A 20,770-nucleotide genomic window follows, 5' to 3' on the forward strand; every position below is an offset into this window, starting at 1 on the left:
CACCTCCGCCCACCCTGGGGACCGCTGAGCCCAGCGCTGGAGAAACCAGTCTGTATCAGTAGCCTGGGGTGCCTGGGTTTGAACCCCAGCTCCCCGCTTCCTAGTGGGCCTTGGACACACCCCTCTAGGACTTTGAGACTCGGTTTCCTCAAATGTAGAACAGTAATACATAACGGTACTAAATTCAAGGCCGAGCGCTTGGCACATGGTAAGCGCCTGGTCAAAGGGCAGTTAGGGGTGAAATCAGTGATCCCCGGGCAGGGACCGGCAGGCGTCCAGGTGGGTACTGAGGAGCCCGCGGCGGGGCGAGCCGGGGCAAGGTGCCCTTGACCTCTAATGGGGAAAAAGGCTCTGGGGTCCTCTGACCCCCGCCCCCACCCCACCGGAGGGCCTGGGGCACAGAACGAACGCAGGGCGCCCCGCGCACCGAGCCGTTGAGTTTCAAACCCAGCGAGGAATTCCAGCGCTGGATGGGAAGGGGGTGGGAGCCACCGGCACTGCAAATCGGCCCCAGCCCCCCGCGGAGACAGCACCCTTTTAAGGCTTTGGGACCCTTCCCCAGTCCACCCCGCAGCCCAGGGAAGGGACCGTGGCAGGTGTCTGCTGGGGGCGCCGGGACGGGCGCTGGGCACTCGAGACTGTTCCTGTGGGCAGTGGAGCGGCCAGGAGAGGGGGACTGGAGGGGGCGTTGGGGCGAGCAAGGCGGGGCTCGGCCGGGCGGGGGCCGTTGGCCCTCGGTGGGCGCAGGGTCCCTGGGAAGGCCCAGTGAGAAACCGATGGCGGGATCCCGGATCCCGGTGCCTAGCAGTGTGCCAGGCCCTCACCAGGTCATCCCCCAGGCTTAGCCAGTGATGATGAGCTGAGCCCCGGGCGCTGCCAGGAGTCAGGGGCCGGTGGCAACGGGAGAGTGCCAGGGACTGTGGGGAGAGCCAGCCCTCCCCTTCCAGCTGTTCCCAGATGTCATTCTGCCTGCCCAGGGACCTGGCTCCTGAGCTCAGGGGGATTCCACGGTTACTAAGCTACTGTATTTTATTGACTTTTAAATATTTTCTTCTAAGGGAGAAGGGGATGGGGGGCAAAAGTCAAGAAAGAGCAAATAAAAACAAATCAAAATAAGTACCCCCTCCCCAAAAGAAAGCTGTCCTCCATCCATCACTTACACACAAATCGAAGGCCTCTGAACACAGTCACCTTGCTGGACCAGCAGCTACACAGAACTGACCTCCTGCTGCCCCATCCTCATCTCCCTTTCTGGTGAATGAGGGGTGGTGGTAGACGGTCCCCCGTCTTCGAGCCCTGGGTGGACAAAGGGGCTTCTGAAAAGAGAGGAAGAGGATGGCCAGCGGGAATGGTCTGGCTTTGTCCTCAGCCCTGGTGGCCAAGCGCCCCTCCGCCCTGGGCCCGTTCCCCAGGTACATCTGGATCCACCAGGACACACCCCAAGACAGCTTAGACAAGACTTGCCATGAAATCTGGAAGAGAGTTCAGGCCCTGCCCGAGGCCTTGCAGCCCAGGACCTCCAAGGAGCAGCTCTCTGCCCCCATGGCTGGCACCCCAAGAGACAATGGCCTCAGCTTCCAAGAAGAGTGAGTGTCCCCTTACGTGACCCAAGGGAGGGGGGAGGAGATGAGGTCTAACCCTCTGGGGGAGTGTTTTGACCTGTTGTTCAGTCTGGTTAAACCCTAAAGGCTGTGTACTTTTCCTCCACCCACCATGGTCCTCTGTCCAATAGAGCGTTGACTGGGATGCTGAAGTTACCTGAGTGAAGGGCCAGACCAGGGCTGTATTTCTGCTGCCTCTGTACCAGCCCACTCAGGGGACATTTCTCGTCTAAAGGCATTGGCAACTCCAAGGTAGATCTGAGGACCTTGAAAAACCGCCCTAGCCAGGGCTGGAGGCTAGAAGTCCGTGTCTTTCCCCAGAGGCAACTAGAAGATCCTTCTCCCCCGCCGCCCTCAAAGGCTAGGCATTGGCACAGATGAGTCTGATGGTTTTAAACCACATCTGGGATTCCCTAATACAGGGAGCAGCTGTCCCATTCAGCCTGCATAGAAGCCGCTGCGAGAGCGCACATCAAAATATTTACTGGGAAGGCACTGACATATTCAGAGGACATAACAGAAAATTAAAGTGCAGGAAGATGGCTGTAAATAGCCCATTTCCTGGATGGGAAATCCTGTGTCTGGGAAACACAGAGCTAAAAGTTTCTCCCCCAGGGCAAAGTTGGGTAGATGTTGTTGGGGACGGATATTAGAAAGGAGACTGAGGAACAGAGAAGAAGAAAGGACCCCGTTAGGAAAAGCGAGTAAATCCAGCGAGTTACTAATGCCACCCTTGAGCGCTTGTTTACTGCTTTGCATCTTCAAAGTGGGCTGCAAACATTAATTAATCCTCCCAGAGTCCCTATGAGGCAGGTATTCGCGTCCCCATTTTACAGATGGATTAAGTGTTAATAATTAAGTGCTAATTAAAGACTAAGTGATAATTAAGTGTTGCCTCTTCCAACACATGCTCCAGCTCAGCTCAGAGATGCTCTGGAGTGGGGCAACCCTGCAGGCAATTATGAGCTGAGTCTGGTTTCAGGGATTTCTATGCAAGAGCTAAGAAAGGCAAAGCGTAACTGCTCCCCAGTTCTGCACTCCATGCTGACCCTTTTTGGGCTTATTTACTTGCTACACATGAAGGCGAAAGGCACTTTGGCTGTTATTGCCTCCCCTGCCCCCTGCTCAGCAGTGCACGGCTGGGATGGGAATGGCCTGTCTACAGCCAAAATCCTGCTGTCCTGCCCTCCGCTGGCACTGAGACCCTCTCCGCTGCCCACTGCCATCTGCTCTGGAACAGGGCCTTGGAGGGGGCCTGTGGGGCTCTGCTCAGCTCTCAATGGCCAAGGAGCTGATTGGCCGCTTTGTGGACCAAGGGTCAGTGGCAATTTCCAGTAGATTGCACCCTCTCTGCCAGGTCACACGGAGTTAATGGAAACAGACTCTACTTCCAGTCTGCACTTGGCCGAAAACTGAACTGGCACACCTTTGGCCAGTCGCTTAACTCCATTTGGCCTTAATTTTCTCATCTGCAAATGGAGGATGATATGCCCTGCCTTGTCCATCTCAGAGTTGATAATGAGGATCGAATACAATGGGGACAGGAAACTGAAAGCTACGTTATTCCAGTGAGACTGTCCCTAAATGCAATTCTCAGGGTTCAGGGGTTTTGGTTGCTGTTTTTGTTGCCTTCAATCTGGGGTTTTCACATGATGCTCACAGACCTTAGGGTGCTTCAGGGACAACCTGGAGTCAAGTGTCCTGGTTGCTGGGTCCCGATCCCCACATCAGCCAGAGCTGTTCGGCTTTTATGGGTTTTTACTTACTGAAGTTCTGAGTAAAGGCTGCATTTGAAAAAAGGGTTCTGCTGTGAGAAAAGAGCTAGGAAACCATTGCCTTAGATGAATAAACGATATCATAATCGTGCAGATATCAACCAAGCAGAGCACAGTGAGCTGTTCTTGAAATAAAGGCAGCTGCAATGGTGGAATCAGATAACTCTGGTTGCAGATCGCATTTCAGCCCTGTGCCAGCTGTGGGACTTGTTTAATTAACGTGAGCTTCAGTTTCCTCATCCGCCAAGTGGAGATGATTACTATGCATTTCATCGGGTTGTTGGGACGATTAAATGGGATAGTTAAACATTCCCGGTAATAACTAGGATTTGTAAAAATTCCTTGTAATAATGATGATGATGATTTCCTTAAGCCCTACAATTATTACATGAAGTGGGTACTATCTTAAACTCCCCCTCTTTTTACTGTTTGTTATGCAAATGTTCAAACACATAAAATAGTATAATGAATGTCTGTCAATCAGCTTCATTAATTATTGACTTTGGGCCATTCTGGTTTCAATTCCTCCCTCCCCTATTTTTCAATCAGATCCTTTTTACAGGTGAGGTAACAGGTTTGGTGGGGTTCATTTCTCTGTCCGAGGTCCTACAGTTAGGAAGTGGTGGAGTTTCAGGAAACAAACCCAGGACCATCTTAGCCACTACGTGATAGAGTTAGCTGCCTTCTCCTAGAAATGAAGGCATCTTTTTGGAGACTCAAAATATTCGGCAGTCCCATGGTCTGAGTGATCACACATAGATAACAGATTTCAAATCCGAGGAGCTGTCCAGCATATTTGTGGATGGCTTCAGGCCCACAAGATAACCTCTCAGCTAATCTGCCTACCGTTTAATTTTGTAAACCCAGTTTGGGTTTTGGAGATGCTAACTGCTATCAGGGCAGGTAGATAAGTAAGCTCTAGAACTCTTGTTAGCCAGATTTTTTTTTTTTTTTTTTACTTTGTCCCCATATGTCATAGAAACCCAGACATTTCAAGTTTGAAAGGGATCCTGAAGGCTATCTTCTGCTGCTTGAATCCCTTCCCCGACATCCTTGCCAAGTGGTTATCCACTTGTACGCTTTCCTAGATGCAGAGCTCACCACTTCCTAAGGTAGCTCCTTCCTTGGCTATGAACCCTGACTGTCAAAAAACCATTTTCTTCCTGTGCTGAAATCTGTCTCTATCAAACTAAGACCCATTGATCTGGAGTCTGCCCTTAGGGCTCCAAACCAAATCTATCCCCGCCTTCCTCTCAATAACCCTTTAGATATTAAAAGATGGCAACAACACTCCTCCTAGGATTTCTTGTTTTCACAAGCTGAATATCTCTGTTTTTCTAAGTTTCCCTTCATGTACCAACTTGGTCAGTTTCCTGCCCACACTGCTGGTCCCTGGGGCAGTGCAGCAACTGGAACCAAGTACAGTAATCCAGGTGTGATCCAATCCAAGCAGGTTGGATACTCCCCATCTATACTCTGTATTCCTGTTAATGGCAGTTAACACCACATTCACTTTTCTCCACAAGCCAACTTCAGCCTATGGACACATTTTGAGTCCATTCATTCATTCATTCACTTATTCATTCAACAAGTATTTATTAAGCATCTACTATGTGCCTGGCTCTGTGCTAAGAGCTAGTGGGATAGAGCTGTAAACCAGATGAGATCCTGCCTTCCTAGAGCTTACATTCAAGTAGGGGAGAGAAACAGAAAATAAGTAAATAAAAGAATATGATCACTGTAGAATGGGAAAAGAACTGGTATTCTAGTTGGAAGAAACCAATAATAAACACATAAAAATAAACCAAATAATTTCAGCTGGCAGAGAGTGCTCTGATGGAAATAAAACTGACTAAAGTACTAGGGGGACATCCTTTAGACGGGGTGGTCAGGGAAGGACTCTCTGAGTAGAGGCGGTCATTTGAGCTGAGACCTGGACGCCAAGAAAGAGCCAGTCAGGTGAAGATCTAAGGAAGGATGTCCAGGCGGAAAGGAGAGAAACCACAGAGACTCTGAGATGTGAGTGGGCTCGGAGAGGGACAACGCGGCTGGGGTGTGGTGAGTGATGCGACGTGGCACAGGGTGACACCAGAGACAGTCAGGCAAGGTCTCAGAAGGCCTGGAGGACCACAGTAGGCAGTTCACATTTGATTCTCCATGCTAGGGGAGACCTTTGGAGGTTTTTAGGAAGGGGGTGTAACACGATCACATTCACTAGGTTTTAAAGATGTCTCCAGCTGCTGTGTGGAGATGGTTTGTTAGACAGGTGAGAGAGCAAGTTGGGAGACCTCTGGGAAGATGCTACAATAGTCCAGATGAGCACAATGGTGATGATGGCTAGACCAGAGTGATTGCAGTGAAAATGGAAAAAGTGGGGGATTCAGCATGCATTTTTTTTTTAAGTCAGGAGATGTCACATTAAAGTCTCCTTTTTTTAAAAAAAAATTATTATTTATTTAATTTATTTTTGGTTGCGTCAGGTCTTAGCTGCAGCATGCGGACTCTCTAGTTGAGGCGCGCGAGCTCAGTAGTTGTGGTGCATGGGCTTAGTTGCCCTGCAGCATATGGAATCCTAGTTCCCTCACCAGTGATCGAACCCACGTCCCGTGCATTGGAAGGCGGATTCTTTGCCACTGGACCACCAGGGAAGTTCCTTGGCGTGTATTTTGAGAGGAGTCAAAAGAGCCTGCAGATGGTTTTGGGCACACAGATAGTGACATCACAGCTGAATTGAGGTTTTTGGCTTGAGCACTGGTTGGACGGTGGTGCATTTGTTGAGGTGGGGAAGAAATGGGGAGAAATGGGCTATGGGAGAGAAATCAGTAGTTCTGTCTAGTGTCAATTAAACTCCAGACTCTTGTTCAGTTATCTTTTACTTAGTCTTAAATTTGGGCTGAGAGAATTGTGGAAAGACACTTACTGACTCACATTCTAGGATTACCTATTCATTCAATCCCCCTGTTGCTAAAACTTCACAGCCTTAGAATGGGGGTTTTGGATTTGCCGTTGACTCCATTGCCCTGACTGTGAAATGGCATTTGTTCATTCCCTCATTTATGGATTCATTCGACAAGCATTCACAGTTGCCTTCTGGGTGGCAGGTCCTGTGCTGGGTCCCAGGGATGCAGAGATAAGTAGGACAGAAGCCCATCTCTCTGAGAGCTCCCAGTCTAGTGGGTGGGACAGACACAGGTCCACGTGACAGCAATGATGTTCAACAAATATTCATTGTGCATGCCTGACAAAGTTGAAAGCAATACAGTGGTGAAAAAGATGGGGACAGTCTCTGAGCTCCTACCTGGACCTTCGGTGTCTTGAGGAGGGCAGATCACGCATATTAGGTTAAAAGTCGGGAAGAAGTGCTAGTGCTGTGGGAGCACAACGAGGGGACGCGTGACCTGGGCTTGGAGCTCAGGGAAGGCTTTTTGGAGGAGGCTGGGGGAGGCGAGCTGGAAGGTCATCCTGAGCCAGACCCAGGTAGGAGGATGAGTCTACAGAAAGAAAGGAAATCTATTTAAGCATTTAAAAAACAGAAATGATTTCCTGACTGGCAGCCTTCTGAGGTATTATCGGTCGCATGAAGGAAGAAGGCTGTTTTGCACTTGCTCCAGTAAATTTTCACTGTTTGCACCCATCGGCCAGCCCTCCAGGCAGGAGAGCCACTGGGACTTGGAACCCAACGTGCTGCCTTGTTTGAACTGTTCTCCCAACAAACCAGTCCTTTGTTGCTACAGTTATTAAAACAGTAAGAGAGCCACCTTTCCGCTCTCATCCACCCCCATGCGGTTTCCTATCATCCCAGGGAGCTTCCCGTCCTTCCCTGCGCTTACAGGACTCATTCTGGAGGCTTTCTTCTCAAGACTCAGCTCAGGAAAAATGGGACGAATCCTGCTTTTTTGGAAAAGTTGCTTGGACTACATCCCCACTTTTATTTATTAAAAAATTTATTTTTTAAAAAACTTGAAACCTAGTGATGGGAGTGATGAAGACAAGACTCACACGTGGAAACTCGGACTGATGCCCTGGAGCAGAAGCCAGTTCTGGAGACCCTTGGAGTCTAATGCTCACTCCAGGCTAGCATTTGCTCCCCTTGGAGGGGTCAAACCCCTCTTTGAGAATCTGAGGGAAGCTACCGTACACCCTTTTGCCTGAAACACATCCTCACATCCCTTGACATTTTAGAATGTCAGAAAACCCCAGGCCCCGGGTTGGAATGCTTTTCTCATGGACACTTAGGTGTCCCCTTCCCTTAAGCTTCCCAGGGCTGGGTCTCAGCAACTACTATGACCCCAATCACATTGACGTCAATGCACCCTCCATCCTGGTTGTCAAGTGAATTAGTGCACAAATAGTGCTGCAGATAGAGGTTCAAGGCCCTTGACCCTTCTCTCCTGCAGTCTCCTTACACGTCTGTCAGTTGCCTTCATGACGGTTTTTGATTCCCTGCTTCCTTGCAGGTCTCTCTTCTGCCATTTTCAGATCGTCTCCTCTTACTGTGCCTGGTTCCTTTCCCTCTTGGATGTCCTTCGCCCTTTACCAGCTTCATCTCCCTGAAACACATCAACAGCACTGCTCAGCCATCTTCCACGGCTTCCTCATTGTCTTCTCAACCCCCTGACCTGGTCTTGAAAGAGTCTCTGCAGTTGGCCCTACCTACATCTCTTGGTGCACACCTGGCTGCTTTTCTCCAGACTCTCTGTAAACCAAGATGCGCCACAAGCAGGTGCACATTCCCTTACCTTTGCTCAGGTTATTTCACTCCCAGGAATGCCTTTCTTCCACCTCTCTCTGTCTACTGAAATCTTCCCCATCCTTAAAAACCTGGAATTAGTGTATCATTCTGTAAATTTTTCACTGCTCACCCCATTTAACATTTCTCCTTCCTCCCTCTTCCACGTTCCTTTTTTAAAATTTAAATAAACAATGATATCCCCTCCCTTTCCTAAGAGTTTAAAGGTGGCTCAGATAACAATAAAATATAGGAGTATCCCAGTATACTTCCTAGCTGTCACCAAGTTGCTCAAACTTTCTGTGCCCCATTCTCCTCACCTGAAAGATGAAAAAGTCCTAGTGACCAGCCTGAAGGACTACTGTGGAGGTTAATGAAAGAATGTGTGCAAAGTTCATACAGCACCTGGCAGAAAATAAGGACTTCAAGTTCATCATCTTCGTCATCACCCTATTATCATTACTATCAAGGACAAAATGGCAAGGGTTCAGTAATCAAGAATGGTATGGGGAGAGGAGACTTATGTACCAGAAAAGCTAAGCTAAGGAAAAGTATTCAGTGGAGGCCAGCGTGTTGCTTTGAGACTCTAGGCAGCTGGGGCAAAAAGTGGGAATATACCAGTTAGTTTCTGTAACTCATATCATCTGAGAAGAGAAAGCAGAAGAGGTCATCAGGAGAGATAAATCCTTCCTTAGCTCTGAGGACCCAATGGTAGGGGTCTTTATAGGTGGGTAATAGAAGGGAAGAGTCAGTTTATAACCAGCTCTTGTGTTGACCGTTGGCCAGAGGGGAGGACACAAAGTCCCAGTGGGATGTGTCAACGCCACTCTGGCATAGGGTTTCTGATGAGGTGGTCATCTGGCGTGTATTGTGCGCTGCCGGTGGCGACAGTCTTTCTTCCCCCACCTGACCACGGCTTCTTAAGGGCAAGGGCTATGTCTTACTCATCATTGTCTCCCCAGCGCCCAGCCGAGTTCCTGGCACTCAGTGGCAATGCAGTGTGTATGAATGAATGAGTAAGTGAATGATAGATGAACCATAAAAATGCCACTGCAAGGAGAGTGAGGCCCAGAGGTTGCCAGGATCCAAACCAGACGTCACAATCATCAGAGGAAGCATTGAGTGACGTAAGGACGGGATATCAGGAAGCCAAGACATTGCAAGGTCTTTTCCTCCTTCTGCCTTAAGCTTAAGAAGGCAACTAACATTGTCTTGAGCACCTAATATGTGCCAGGCTCTGTATTTCAATTTTCTGTTGATGGTCAATATTATTCCCATTTTACAGATGAGGAAGCTGGGGCTCAGAGAAGTTAGGCAACTTGCCCAGAGTCATCCAGCTTGGAGGGGGCAGAACAAGGATAGGGACCTGGTGAAGCTTTAAGACCAGAGCTCTTTCCCTACCCCAGGAGCCATTCAGAATAGCCCTTCCTCCTTTTGCTTAATACTGAGAGCCATGAGCAGTGAAGGGAAGATGAATCATGATTAACATCCCACGTCCCGTGTCCCCCTTTTTAATTTAATTTTATGGTTTTGGGAGCCGTGTCACAGGTTGTAGGAGCCTGCAGAGATGGGCCACCGGTGGTTTGGTTTAATCCCCTTTTTAATATCTTTGTTGCAACGTTCTTTCCAATTCAGCTCCCAAGTCACATTTAAAAAATACCTCTTCCTTAGGGTAAGCCTCCTCTTATTAAACAGATTCAAATGAAAAGTTTTCAAGATAATTTGAACAATAAAAATCACTCTGTAGCTCCTAACCGAAGCTCCTTTATTGCTGTATTTATTCCTCAGTATTTCTTGTCTCATTCCCCAGCTCACTGAATCCTTCATCCCCCAGACCTTCCAGTCCGAGGCTCAACCCCTGCCTGCCTCTGTATACTCGTTTCTCTCCCCTCCAGACAGATGGAGGGTCAGGGAGGGGGCAGAGTGGGAGGTCTCACTTCCACCTGCCAATCTGTCTTAGAAGACTGTCCCACCTGCCCTGAGGGACAGGCGGGGGTGGGGAGGGGAGCTGAAGTGTCTGAAGGGAAATTCACACCTGCATGTGTGTCCTCAAGTGCATCATTTGTACCAGAACTGCAGGCCTTGGGGCAGAGGGTGGAGGAGGGATCCTGGCTCAGAATGCAGATGCCTGAGCCCCATTTTTGACCAACTGAACTGCCATTTCCCCAGGAGTGCCCAGAGAATCCGCATTTGAAACAAGCACCACAGGGGATTCCTGTGCATATTTGTAGGAAGTTCTCTGACACTTTGGGGGTCAAAGATGATGGAACCTTAGGCTTCAAAGGGACACCGCTTTGAGAAAGAGGTGTTCCAAAAAAAGCATGAAGGAAGGAGATCAACCGTTTTTGTGCTCTAAGAGGATGCCAGGGACATTGTAAAAATGGACTCTACTCTGTGTGAAGGCCTTTGCTAAGAAATGAGATGAACTTCTAGCCCAGGCGTGGCATTCGGGCAGCTGAGGGATTTCACAGTGTCTTCTCCCTTAACCCCGGGCGATGTCAGCATCCCCACGGTGCAGGTGACCGCAGTTTCAGCCACTTCCCGGCTTCCCACCCCCAGCCGGCCAGGCCCTGGGCTGCGAAGGGTCAGCGGGCCTCTGGGCACCGCACATCTCTCCGTCAGAGCCGCTAACATTTGCATAGCGCCTGTTACAGTTTACCAAGCGCTTTCACATTCATCATCTCACTTAATCCTCACGCAGCCTGGAAAGCGGAGGAGGGAGGGGGTGGGAATCAGAGTTTTCTGAAGGCCCGCTGCCCACCACACCCCCACCAGAGAAGGGCCAGCAGGTGGAACTCAGTGGCTTTCCAGGTACCTTTGGGACACAGGTGCACAGTCGCCTGGGATGGCAACTGAATCTGCAGTTTCTCTCAACTGCCCCTCCCCCCTCCCCACCCCCCAGACTGAAAACAGTTGGCCCGGTCCCCTCAGGCTGTGAGATAGGGGAAGCCGCCCTCCTTCCCCCTTTCTTTCTTCCCGCTGGGTTTCTACAAAGCTATGGCGGTGGTGTGTGCCTGGGTGTATGTGCACGGTGGTGAGGTGTGTGGGCATGGCTATGGTGTGTTTGCGTGTGTGGGTGTGTGCACGTCTGTGGTATGTGTATGGGCATGGTTGTAGCATGTGTGTGTGTGTGCATGGCTGTGGTGTGTGCGTGGTTGTGTGTGTGTGCACACAGGTGTGTGTGGTTGTAGCACAGCTGTGTGCCTGGGTGTGTGTGTGTGCGTTGGTGTGTGTGTGTACATGGCTGTGCTTTATGTGTCTATGCATATGCGTAAGTGTGTGTGTGTGCACAGCTGTGGTATGGGTGTGTGTGTGCACATGTGGATTGGGATATGTGCATGTGCATGTCCGTGACTGCTGTGTGTGCACACATATGTTGGTGTGTACGTGTGTGCAGGGTATGGTGTGTATACCCAGGGCAGTTCAGTGAATCCTAGCTCTGGAGGAGAGGAAAGATGAAGACACCAGGTAGCTTTGACAGAGGTGGCTGTGTCCCTTCCCTCCACCTTGGGCAGGGACCATCCTGGGTGCTGTGACATAAGCTCCAGGGGCATTGAAGATGGGTCCCTGTTCCCCAACCAGACAGGAAGACCCAGAAATGTCCACCAGTCTTGGTCAAGTGAGGATGGGGGCCGATCGGGGGATGATGACTTTAGCTCCTTCATTTAAAAACTGTGATAACTGTATCTCTCTGTGCCCGTTAGCTTTTGATAAACAATAGTCCCTTGGTATCTACAGGGGATTGGTTTCAGAATGTCCATGGATATCAAAATCTGCGGCTGCTCAAGTCCCTTCCATAAAATGGTGTCGTATTGGCATATAACCTACACAAATCCTCCCGTATACTTTAAACCATCTCCTGATTACTTATAATACCTCATACAATGTAAATGCTATGTAAAGAGTTGTACTATACAATGTAAATGCTATGTAAGTAGTTGCCAGTGTGCAGCAAATTCAAGTTTTGCTTTCTGGAACTTTCTGGAATTTTTTTCCCAGTATTTTCCATCCACAGTCGGTTGAAGCCACCAGTGTCGAACCTTTGCATACAAAGGGCCGACTGTGTAACAAACCACATCAAAGTTTAGCAGCTCAGCACCACAGCTTCCTACTTAGCTCCCATTTCCGTAGTTGAGCAGTCTGGGCTGGATTCTGCTGGGTGGTTCTTCTGGGAGAGGCTTGGGTGGGCTTGGCGGGACGTGCCTCGTGCCCACCCACACATCTGCAGTGTCTGTCGTCACCCAGGTCTGGCTAGTCAGCTGAGGACCTTGAGGTTTTTCTCCACGGGATGTGTTATCCTCCAGCAGACTTTCCTGGGTTCGTCTATGTGGAGGTTGCTGAGTCCCAAGAGAAACAAGAGGTTAAGCCCTAATGCCCAAGCACTTTCCAAATCTCTGCTTTGTTACTGGACCAAGGTGCATGGGAACCACCATAGGGTCAAAACTGTAATTGGTCCTCACACCACCCCACTGGGGCTGTTGCAGGAATTCAAATGAGAGTTTTGCATGGGGAGCGTTTTGCACAGTGCCTAGCTGGTTAGTTCATTCTCCGTAGATGCTCATCCTTCCGATCTTGTGAACTAGAACCTGAGGTTTAGGCATATTAGACAGCTTGCTTGAGGGCTGGCCTCCATTAAGCAGCGGGAATCCAGTTTCTGCCTCCTTGCAGGCACTGAGCTTTTTAGCCGCTCTGCTCTGCTGCCCCACCCACGCAGACACGTGAAGTCGGCCTCACCCCCAGCCAGGAGGTCAGCCTCCCGATGGAGCCAGAGCCCTTCCCTTGCTTCGGTCTTCAACCACCCATGTTGCCTGGGCACCGGGCCTGGGTACCGTGTTTGTCATCAATCTGAAATGCCATAGTGGGAAGAAAATAGTTGTTTTGGTGTCCTCTTCCAGCACTAACAATTTTCTGCTTGCATTTTTCTGTTGTTTGGCTCAGATGAATAGCAGTTTTCATCTTTGCTCTGTGTTATCATGAACACAGAACTGCTGTCGGGGAGCTAACAGCATGCTTGCTTAGTCATTATTCTGGGAAGGGGTGCCAGCTAGTCAATAGCCTTTATTTTTATACGACTCTATACACTGCAAATGCAGAAATGATGCGTGGGGCCCGTGTACAGAGTCGTCATCAGACACCTATCATCTCCGGAGGTGGGCAAAGCAGAGGTAGTGGCAGCAGCTGGAGCCCCAGCACCAAATCTGACTAGCTTCCTTTGTCAGCGCCCGGGAGTCGGGTTAACGGCCCCGAATGATTCACTGTGATAGAGTCTGTGGCAGATTTTATGCTTTTTACCAACTCAAAGCAGAAAGCAAATAGCACGGGAGAGGTGCCAGCGTCGGCAAAACTTCTTAAGAAGAGAGGAAGGAAGATAGATACCAGGAAACGCGGGCGGGCAGGCTCGACGTGGAGCCCAGCAAAGTTGTTGGAGAGGGAAAAATCCGTGAGCCCCAGAGTGGTCGCTAAGAGTTGGGCGGGGTCTGTGTGGGTTCTGCTGTGGGACTGACTTACAGGGGTTGAGAGTTCTTAGGACCTTGCCAAGCAGGCTGGTCAGTGTCATCCGGTCAGCTCACAGGGGTGCCAGGCCCAAGGTGGGACATGAGATGGAAGGCCAGAAATAGAATCAAATCCAGGCAGCTTGCAACCATTGAAGGAGTTGGGCAGTCTTTGGCCACACAACTCTCGATTTCAAGAGTTTCAAGAAATGGACAAGGGTAAAGACAAGTTCGTGGGCCAGTTTATTCATTTATTCCACAAATCCTTACTGAGCTGGAGGTATGTGCCCAACACTGCTCGAGGTCCTGAGGCCTCCATGGTGAACAAGATACAGTCCCTGCCCTCAGGGAGGATGAGTTGTTGTAGGGAGTAAAGATATAAAAAAGTACTATATGATGGTGATAAACACTAGGAAGAAAATAAACAGATTGATGGAGCATAGAGTGCCTAGTAAGAGTCAGTCAAGGGATGATCTAGCATCCAAAGGAGGTGCAAAGGCCCTGGGGTTGGAAAGAACTTGACATGCCAAGGCGTATTTATAAGACCAGAGTGGCCAGAAGAAGAGGAGTCAAAGCAGGAGGGGGTAACAGGGCCACTTTGTGGGGTGCCCCGGGGGGTCAGAAAGGAGTTTGGATTTTTAGTCGATGTGTAGTGAGAATTCACATAAGGGTTTAAGTCGGGGAATGGTTTGATCTAAGTTCTAAGAATGTCTTAGCTCTGCAGGCATGCAGTTTTCTAGAACAGAAAAGAGCAAACGAATCTTGTTTTCTTGGGGCTGGAGAGGGCAGTTAGGGGAGACCCTTGCCCAGAGACTTGTAATTGTGTGCATTACACACAATTATACACACACAGTGTAATTGTGTGCTGAATCTTGACTGCAGCAAGGTATTTGATAAAGGCTGTCTTGGAGAAGTGGAGATGGGATGATAGTGACTGGATTCATTTATTCCCCCAAAGTGTTGATCCAGGATTACTGGCAGACTGGGGGCGGGGGAGGTTTCCAGCAATGTCCCTAAGGCTCAGCCCTGGCCTCCCTCCCCTTCAACATTTCTATCCATAAATTGGTGGGGGACCCAGAAGGCGTGCTCATGAGACATGCAGCTGACACAGAGCTGTCAGGGACAGCTGATGCCACGGATGACAGGCTCAGGATTCACCGTGATGATCCTCCACAAGCTGGAGTGAGGGGATGATCCTAGCCATATCCCTGATTGCATTCAGATTGGGGAACAAAGCCCAGCCGCGGAGCAGGGGCCGGTGGACCTCACTGGAGAACCATCCCTGGAAAAGAAGCCGGGTTGGGGTAGGAGGAGGTCAGGAAATCAGCCGGACCCGGCAGCATCCTCACACCAGTCTCTTCACATTCTCAGCGACAAGGTCCTTCGCCTCTTTCAGGCTCACTTTTCCCATCTGTAAAGGGAGAATGATATCGTCTATTGCCCAGGGACGTGGAGAGGATTAAATGCAAGCATATATGTGGATGCCTAGCTTCCAGTCTGGCCTGTAGTGGATTCATGGCAGATGCAAAGGAAATAGGAGTTTGTAGAGGCTGTCTCGGGGAGGGCCAGGTGCTCCGGGCCAGCCTTTCAGGGACACATGGGGGACCCACAGCCAGGGTGGGCCCCTCTGTTCTTAGCACTGCCCTGCCCTTTCTGGGAATGCCAGCTTCCTAAGAGGCCCATTGACCCCCATGATGTGTCCAGAGGAGAATGACCGGGGAATATGAACAGGGGTTCACACTCAGCCCCTGCTGGGTCCTCTCTGCCAACCTGGCTCCCGGGTGGGGGAGGGGTAGGAGTATCCTCTCAGGTGCAGAGAAGGGACTGTCTGTGGGATGGCTTTTGGTACAGGGACCTCGGGCCCTGTGGGTCTTTTAGAAGCTGCTTTGACTTCTCCTTGGCGCTGATACTTTAAAGGATTCAGTGGTGAGACTTTTGTGTGTACATCTATTATAGAACATTTTTATTTTAGGAAAAAAAACAACAACGAGAAACCAAACACAGGCAAAAATAGAACAACTAGTATGTGATGAACCCATGTACCCCTCACCCAGCCTTAGCCATGATCAACATAAGGCCAATCTTATTTTATCTATTCCCCCCGCCCCCATCTTTTCCCTCCCCTTGCTAGGTTAAGTTTAAAGCCAATCCCAGACATAATGTTACCTGTAAATACTTTAGTATGTATCTATAAGAGATAAGGACCCTTTTTGTTGTTGTTTAAATATAACCACAATACCATTATCCCAATTTAAAAAAATTAACATAGTTGAGGAATTCCCTGGCCGTCCAGCGGTTAGGACTGTGCGCTTTCACTGCTGAGCACCCGGGTTCGATCCCTGGTCAGGGAACTAAGATCCCGCAAGCCTGGCGCAGCATGGCCAAAAACAAAAAACAAAAAAATAACATAATTGTGGTGAGTCTTTCCAATCCAGAAGATCTGTTGGTACATAACTTGCTTTGCAAGTCTGGGGGCAGGCACGGGAGAGACAAAAACTGGTCCCTCAAGTATCTGGTTTCTGTGACTCGAGACTCCCCTGTTCCCTTTGAGGGTGATGATTGGCAGTCTCTTTATTCCAGGTGTTCCCAGGGACACGGCAGGAGAGGGGGGCCAATTTATAGACCGAGTCTAGAGTGAGAAGGAGGAAAGGATGGGAATAGGAGAGAGGCCAGGGAAAGAAGGGGAGAGCAGAGTGGACCGCCTTGCCTCATACACGGCTTTGATGGCCTCCGGGATCTTCCAGGGCCAGGCTGCTCCCACTCTGCGGCTCACAGCCACCGTGTGCCCAGGGCTTCCCTGGTGCGTGTCCATGCTGAGCCTGCACAGGGGTTACTGCACCAAGCTCTCATCCCACCCAGCGTCTGGGCACTTGTAGTGTCATACCCATGTCACAGGTGTCATGCCCTCATCACAGGGGAGCCCCTGAGTTTCCAGGATTTGACGTGAAATACGCAGAGGTGCCCGATTCTGACCTCGGTCTGTTTGGCTGGAGTCTGCTTTTCCCGGCACCTCTCTCAGCTGCCAGGCCTGGGGAGACCACATGGGGGGCTGGTGGTCAGGAGGCATTGCTTGCCTCGGTTGTTAGAATAGTGACAAACTCCCAAGTTTTAAACTCTTCCCTGTGCTTCCCAAGTGCCCTGGCTACCCAAAACCTTTTCCAGGACCCTCTGGGCTTCATCAGGACCCAGCAACTAAGGGGTTAATACCCAGCACAGTAGGCAGTGGCTGGTCGTCAGATGTGGAGACTGTCCCCGGTTCTATGTGTGATAACTGAGTCATTTTGTGCCTGCACTGCACGTGTGTGTGTGTGTGTGTGTGTGTGTGTCCACGTGCATGTGCCCATACACAGAGCATTACCAGGAAGGACCGTGCCTGCAGGGCGCATTCCCCAGTCATGATTTTCGGGGCTGACTCCACCCACAGAATGGGCTGTCAGCGCAGGAATGTGCACAGGGCCTCCCCAAAGCTCCACTCACAGGGGGCTTTAGTTTTTCCCTCTGCCTCTTTTTTGCCACTTTCACCACCTTCTACCAGCGGTAGAGCATTGAGCAGTTTCCAGAATGCTCTGTGTAGGCCACCTCATCCACCCTTCATGGGAACCCATCCAGGAGGGATAGCAGATGGTTCTAAGCTGGGTGACCATGGTCCTCCTGGGAGTGCCAGGGAGGAAGTTTCCCCCTTGCCAAGGAGGCTGGCCACAGGCCAGGCCAGCAGGATTGCTACCCTGTCCCACACCTGGAGAGAGCCAGCAACCAGGAGGCTAGAGTCCACGGGACCATCAGGCCCCATCAGGCTGGTGCTGGCCGTCAAGGGTCCAGGCTGGAGCTCCCGGGGTCTGAGGTGCAGGTAGAGGCCTGTGTTTAGATACAGGGAGATGCTTGTGAACCTGTTCAGGGATCAAGAAATTGTCAGTGCTCCCAGGAAGCGGGCCCCAGTCTGTGGTCTGGTCAGAGGGCCATGCCAGCCAAGGTGGACGTGGGCGTCCACGGAGCCACTGTGCGGATTTCAGGACCAGGGGCCCAGCCAGGCCGACAGAAGTGTCGACATACTAGCTGACACTTGTATTGCCCTTACCGTGCCAGACATGGTCTGAAGTGTCTCTATGATATTCCTGTTCACCAAGAGAGGAGACCAAGGTGCTGAGCAAGGGGCCCAGGATCACACAGCTGGGAAGTGACAGAGCCGGGCTGTGAGCCCTGAGGTCCCCTGCTCTCACTCAACCATCCTGCAGTGCATCTGGGGGCTTCCCAAGACTCAGCGCCAGCACTCTGGATGCCACGCTCAGAGCTGTCGGCTCCGTCCTGTCCCCTTTGCTGCTGGTCTTTTATTGCTTCCGGTCCTGAGCATGACTGAACAGGGAGAGATGGACAGAAATTAAGGCTCAGCTCACTCAGCAAGATGTAGTATTGGGAGAGGACCCGGGCATCCCGATTCCTAGAACCAAGCTCTCGGTACTGTGCCCGCTGGTGTGGTGTAGAAACCCCTTGGAGTCCACTCATGGTCCATTTTCTCTCTTAAAAAAGCAATAGGCTCTCACACCTGGAGACGTGTTTCCTCCACCCCCTTTCCTTGGGGCCTGTGCCCTGCTGCACAGCCACCCTCAGGGAGCTGGCACTAAAGCCATCTGTCGTTCTGACCTGTTTGCAGACCTCCGGAACTCACCAGCGGCAGAGATGAGATCTCCTTGCTGGTGGAACAGGAGTTCTTGAGCCTCACCAAAGAGCACCTCATGCCGGTCACAGAGAGCTCCGGGGAGCTGAAGGCACCCGGCAGCTCCCTCGAGGGGCCCAGGCAGCCGGCTCCCTGCCTTCTTGTGCCTTCACTGGTGGCGGGCAGCAGTGAACGCCCAGCAGCCTCCATCACTGCCGGTTACAAGCTCCTGGAGCCAAAGGTGGCAGTGCCCGTTATCGGCAGCCGGCAGGACTGCAGTTCTACCATGTCTACGGTCACGGGCACCCTGCGTACTGCCAAGGTCAAGAGTGCCAAGGGGACAGAGGACAGGGGCAACAGCCTGGGGGCCTCCAACTCGGAGATCAGCAAGCTCCTGGCTCAGTTCCCACTGAAGTCCGCGGAAACGTCCAAGGCCCCCGACAACAAGACGGTGTTGGAGGAGAGCACGGCCATCAAGGACTTCCTGCTGAGCAGCATGTTCAGTGGCCCTGGACCCGGGGAGCCCGCGGAGCTGGGCCCATTCCTGCTGCCCACTCCCCCGCCTCCTCCAGCGCCTCCCGACAAGCTCGATAAGCCCCCCAGACTCCCTGCTCAGAGGAAGCAGCTGCCAGTGTTTGCCAAGATCTGCTCCAAGCCCGAGGCTGACCCTGCCATGGAGGGGCACAAACTGATGGGTGAGTGGGGCTGGGGTCAGGGCTAGGGAATGGGCCCGCAGGGGAAGAAACAACTTACCGGGCTACGTCAGGCACATGCAACGTCTTTGCGCAAAGTAGGATGACGTGGCCTCGCTGGCGAGCACAGTGCCCCGGTACAGGCTGTTTTCAGTCCCCACAGGCCTCCTCTGTGGATGCCCGTATACAGGGCACAGCTCTTGTAAGCAGATACAGTGGCTCTGAATCCAATGTGGCTTGGGAAGAGGGAGAAGCCCATTTGGTAACTGACTGGGTTTTTAAATCCACAGGCACCCAGAGTACACGGAAGGAAACATTTACCCTCGCTGGGTCCAGGGTGAAAGTGCAGTGTGCGGACTTTAAGCTGGATAGGAGGGAAATTTGATTGGCTTCTCATGGAGGCTCCTGTTCCTCCAGCCATGAGGCTTGGTCCCCTCTCTGTGGGGCAGGAGGGTGAATGTGTAAACTCTGCAGGTGCAGTGCAGACTGCTGGCCCTGGGATTTGTTCCCAGGTACTGCAGGGCTTTAGAAAAGTGCATTCCCACTCCTGAATTGAGGAGTTCACAGCCTCCACAGGAAATCCAGCCGCCTCCCAAGATTCCCCCACCCCACTCCCAGGATTCTGCCTTTTGTGCCTGTTCCGATCCAGCCACTCAGACTGGATGGTTCCAGGAAGGCAGACTGATGGCAGGGGCATTTGCCTGCTGTCAGCAGTCACTAGGAGAAAACCAAAAGAAAAATTCCCCCCAGACTGTGAGCGTGGACGGGTAATGGAGAGATGCCTGTGTTGGGAGGGCCCAGATCCATCTTCCTAAGAAAACGGGAACACAATCACCCTAAAGAACATTCTGTGCTCTGGAGCATTGGAGGAAGGCCAAGGACTCTGAGCTGTGGACAGCACGCTGGACTCTGGGTCTTGGGCAGGCCTCTAGAAGCCCGAGGACTCTGGGGACGATGGGCTGTACATGCGAGAGGATAGAGGCCTACCTGGGGGAGGGGACGTTCCTTCCACCTCCTTCTGCAGGAGAGAGGCGTGGATGTCTCTCTGTTGGATGAGGCTGCTGGGCTGGAGGCCATCCTGTCCCCTCCACCCTCCCACCATTTGTGTGTGTATGTGGGTACAAGCGTGTGGGCAAAGGTGTGCCAAGGGGAGCTTTGCAGGTGTGAGCGTATCTGTTAGAGAAAATGCAGGGTGGGTGCATCTGATGGTGACCGTGTGTATGTGTTTGTGTGTGCCCATTCTCTGTGTGTAGTTGTGTGCACGTGTGAGTGAGCCAAAGGAACGACAGGCAGGAATGTGTGTGGGTCTGTGTGCACAGACACTGGAAGAGGGAGCTTTGGAGATGAGAGAGGAGCATGTTTCAGGCAGCTGGGTATGTATGTGTGTGGTGGCGGGTGTGGGGCCTCTGGGGAGGGGACTGGGGGCTACACTCACAACCAGACAAACTCTTGGAAGAGACTCTAGGGACATGTTTTGATAAAAATGGCATTTTCTCCTAAATTGGCTCAGGCTAGAGCAGCTCTTTCCTTTGCTGGGACGGCACTAGGAGGTCAGGCCTTGTCCTGTCCAGACTCAGCCCCAAGGCCAGTGGGCTAATGGGGCCAAGAGTGGGTGGGATGACATCCACTCCCAACAGGTAGTACTGGGCACAGGTCCTCTGGTCCTGCCGCTATCAGAAAGATCCAAGGTGCCTGCTGTGTGTCCAGTGCCATTTCCCAGCCAAGCTCCACGGAGACCAGGACCTCCTGGCTGGGGAAGGTGTGACGATGTTGAGGACAAGGCCCTCTTCCCTGCTTCAACCAAGCAATGCCTTAAAAAATTTATATATG

The 20,770-nt window shown here is 51.4% G+C and overlaps 1 protein-coding gene across 1 annotated transcript in view; it reads left to right on the forward strand.

Annotated features, from left to right (window-relative positions):
• Window positions 1–1,258: 1,258 nt before the first annotated feature.
• Window positions 1,259–20,770, forward strand: part of LOC307190892 (uncharacterized protein C1orf94) — a gene marked incomplete at its 5' end in the record, with an annotated part of 36,245 nt that continues 16,733 nt past the window's right edge. The window contains 4 exon segments of the mRNA XM_079930397.1: window positions 1,259–1,283; window positions 1,286–1,317; window positions 1,321–1,586; window positions 18,246–18,943. Of these exon segments, the coding sequence (XP_079786523.1) occupies window positions 1,259–1,283; window positions 1,286–1,317; window positions 1,321–1,586; window positions 18,246–18,943 (1,021 nt within the window).

The sequence above is a fragment of the Stenella coeruleoalba genome (assembly GCF_951394435.1).
Source record: "Stenella coeruleoalba genome assembly, chromosome: 1".
Taxonomy (NCBI): Eukaryota; Metazoa; Chordata; class Mammalia; order Artiodactyla; family Delphinidae; genus Stenella; species Stenella coeruleoalba.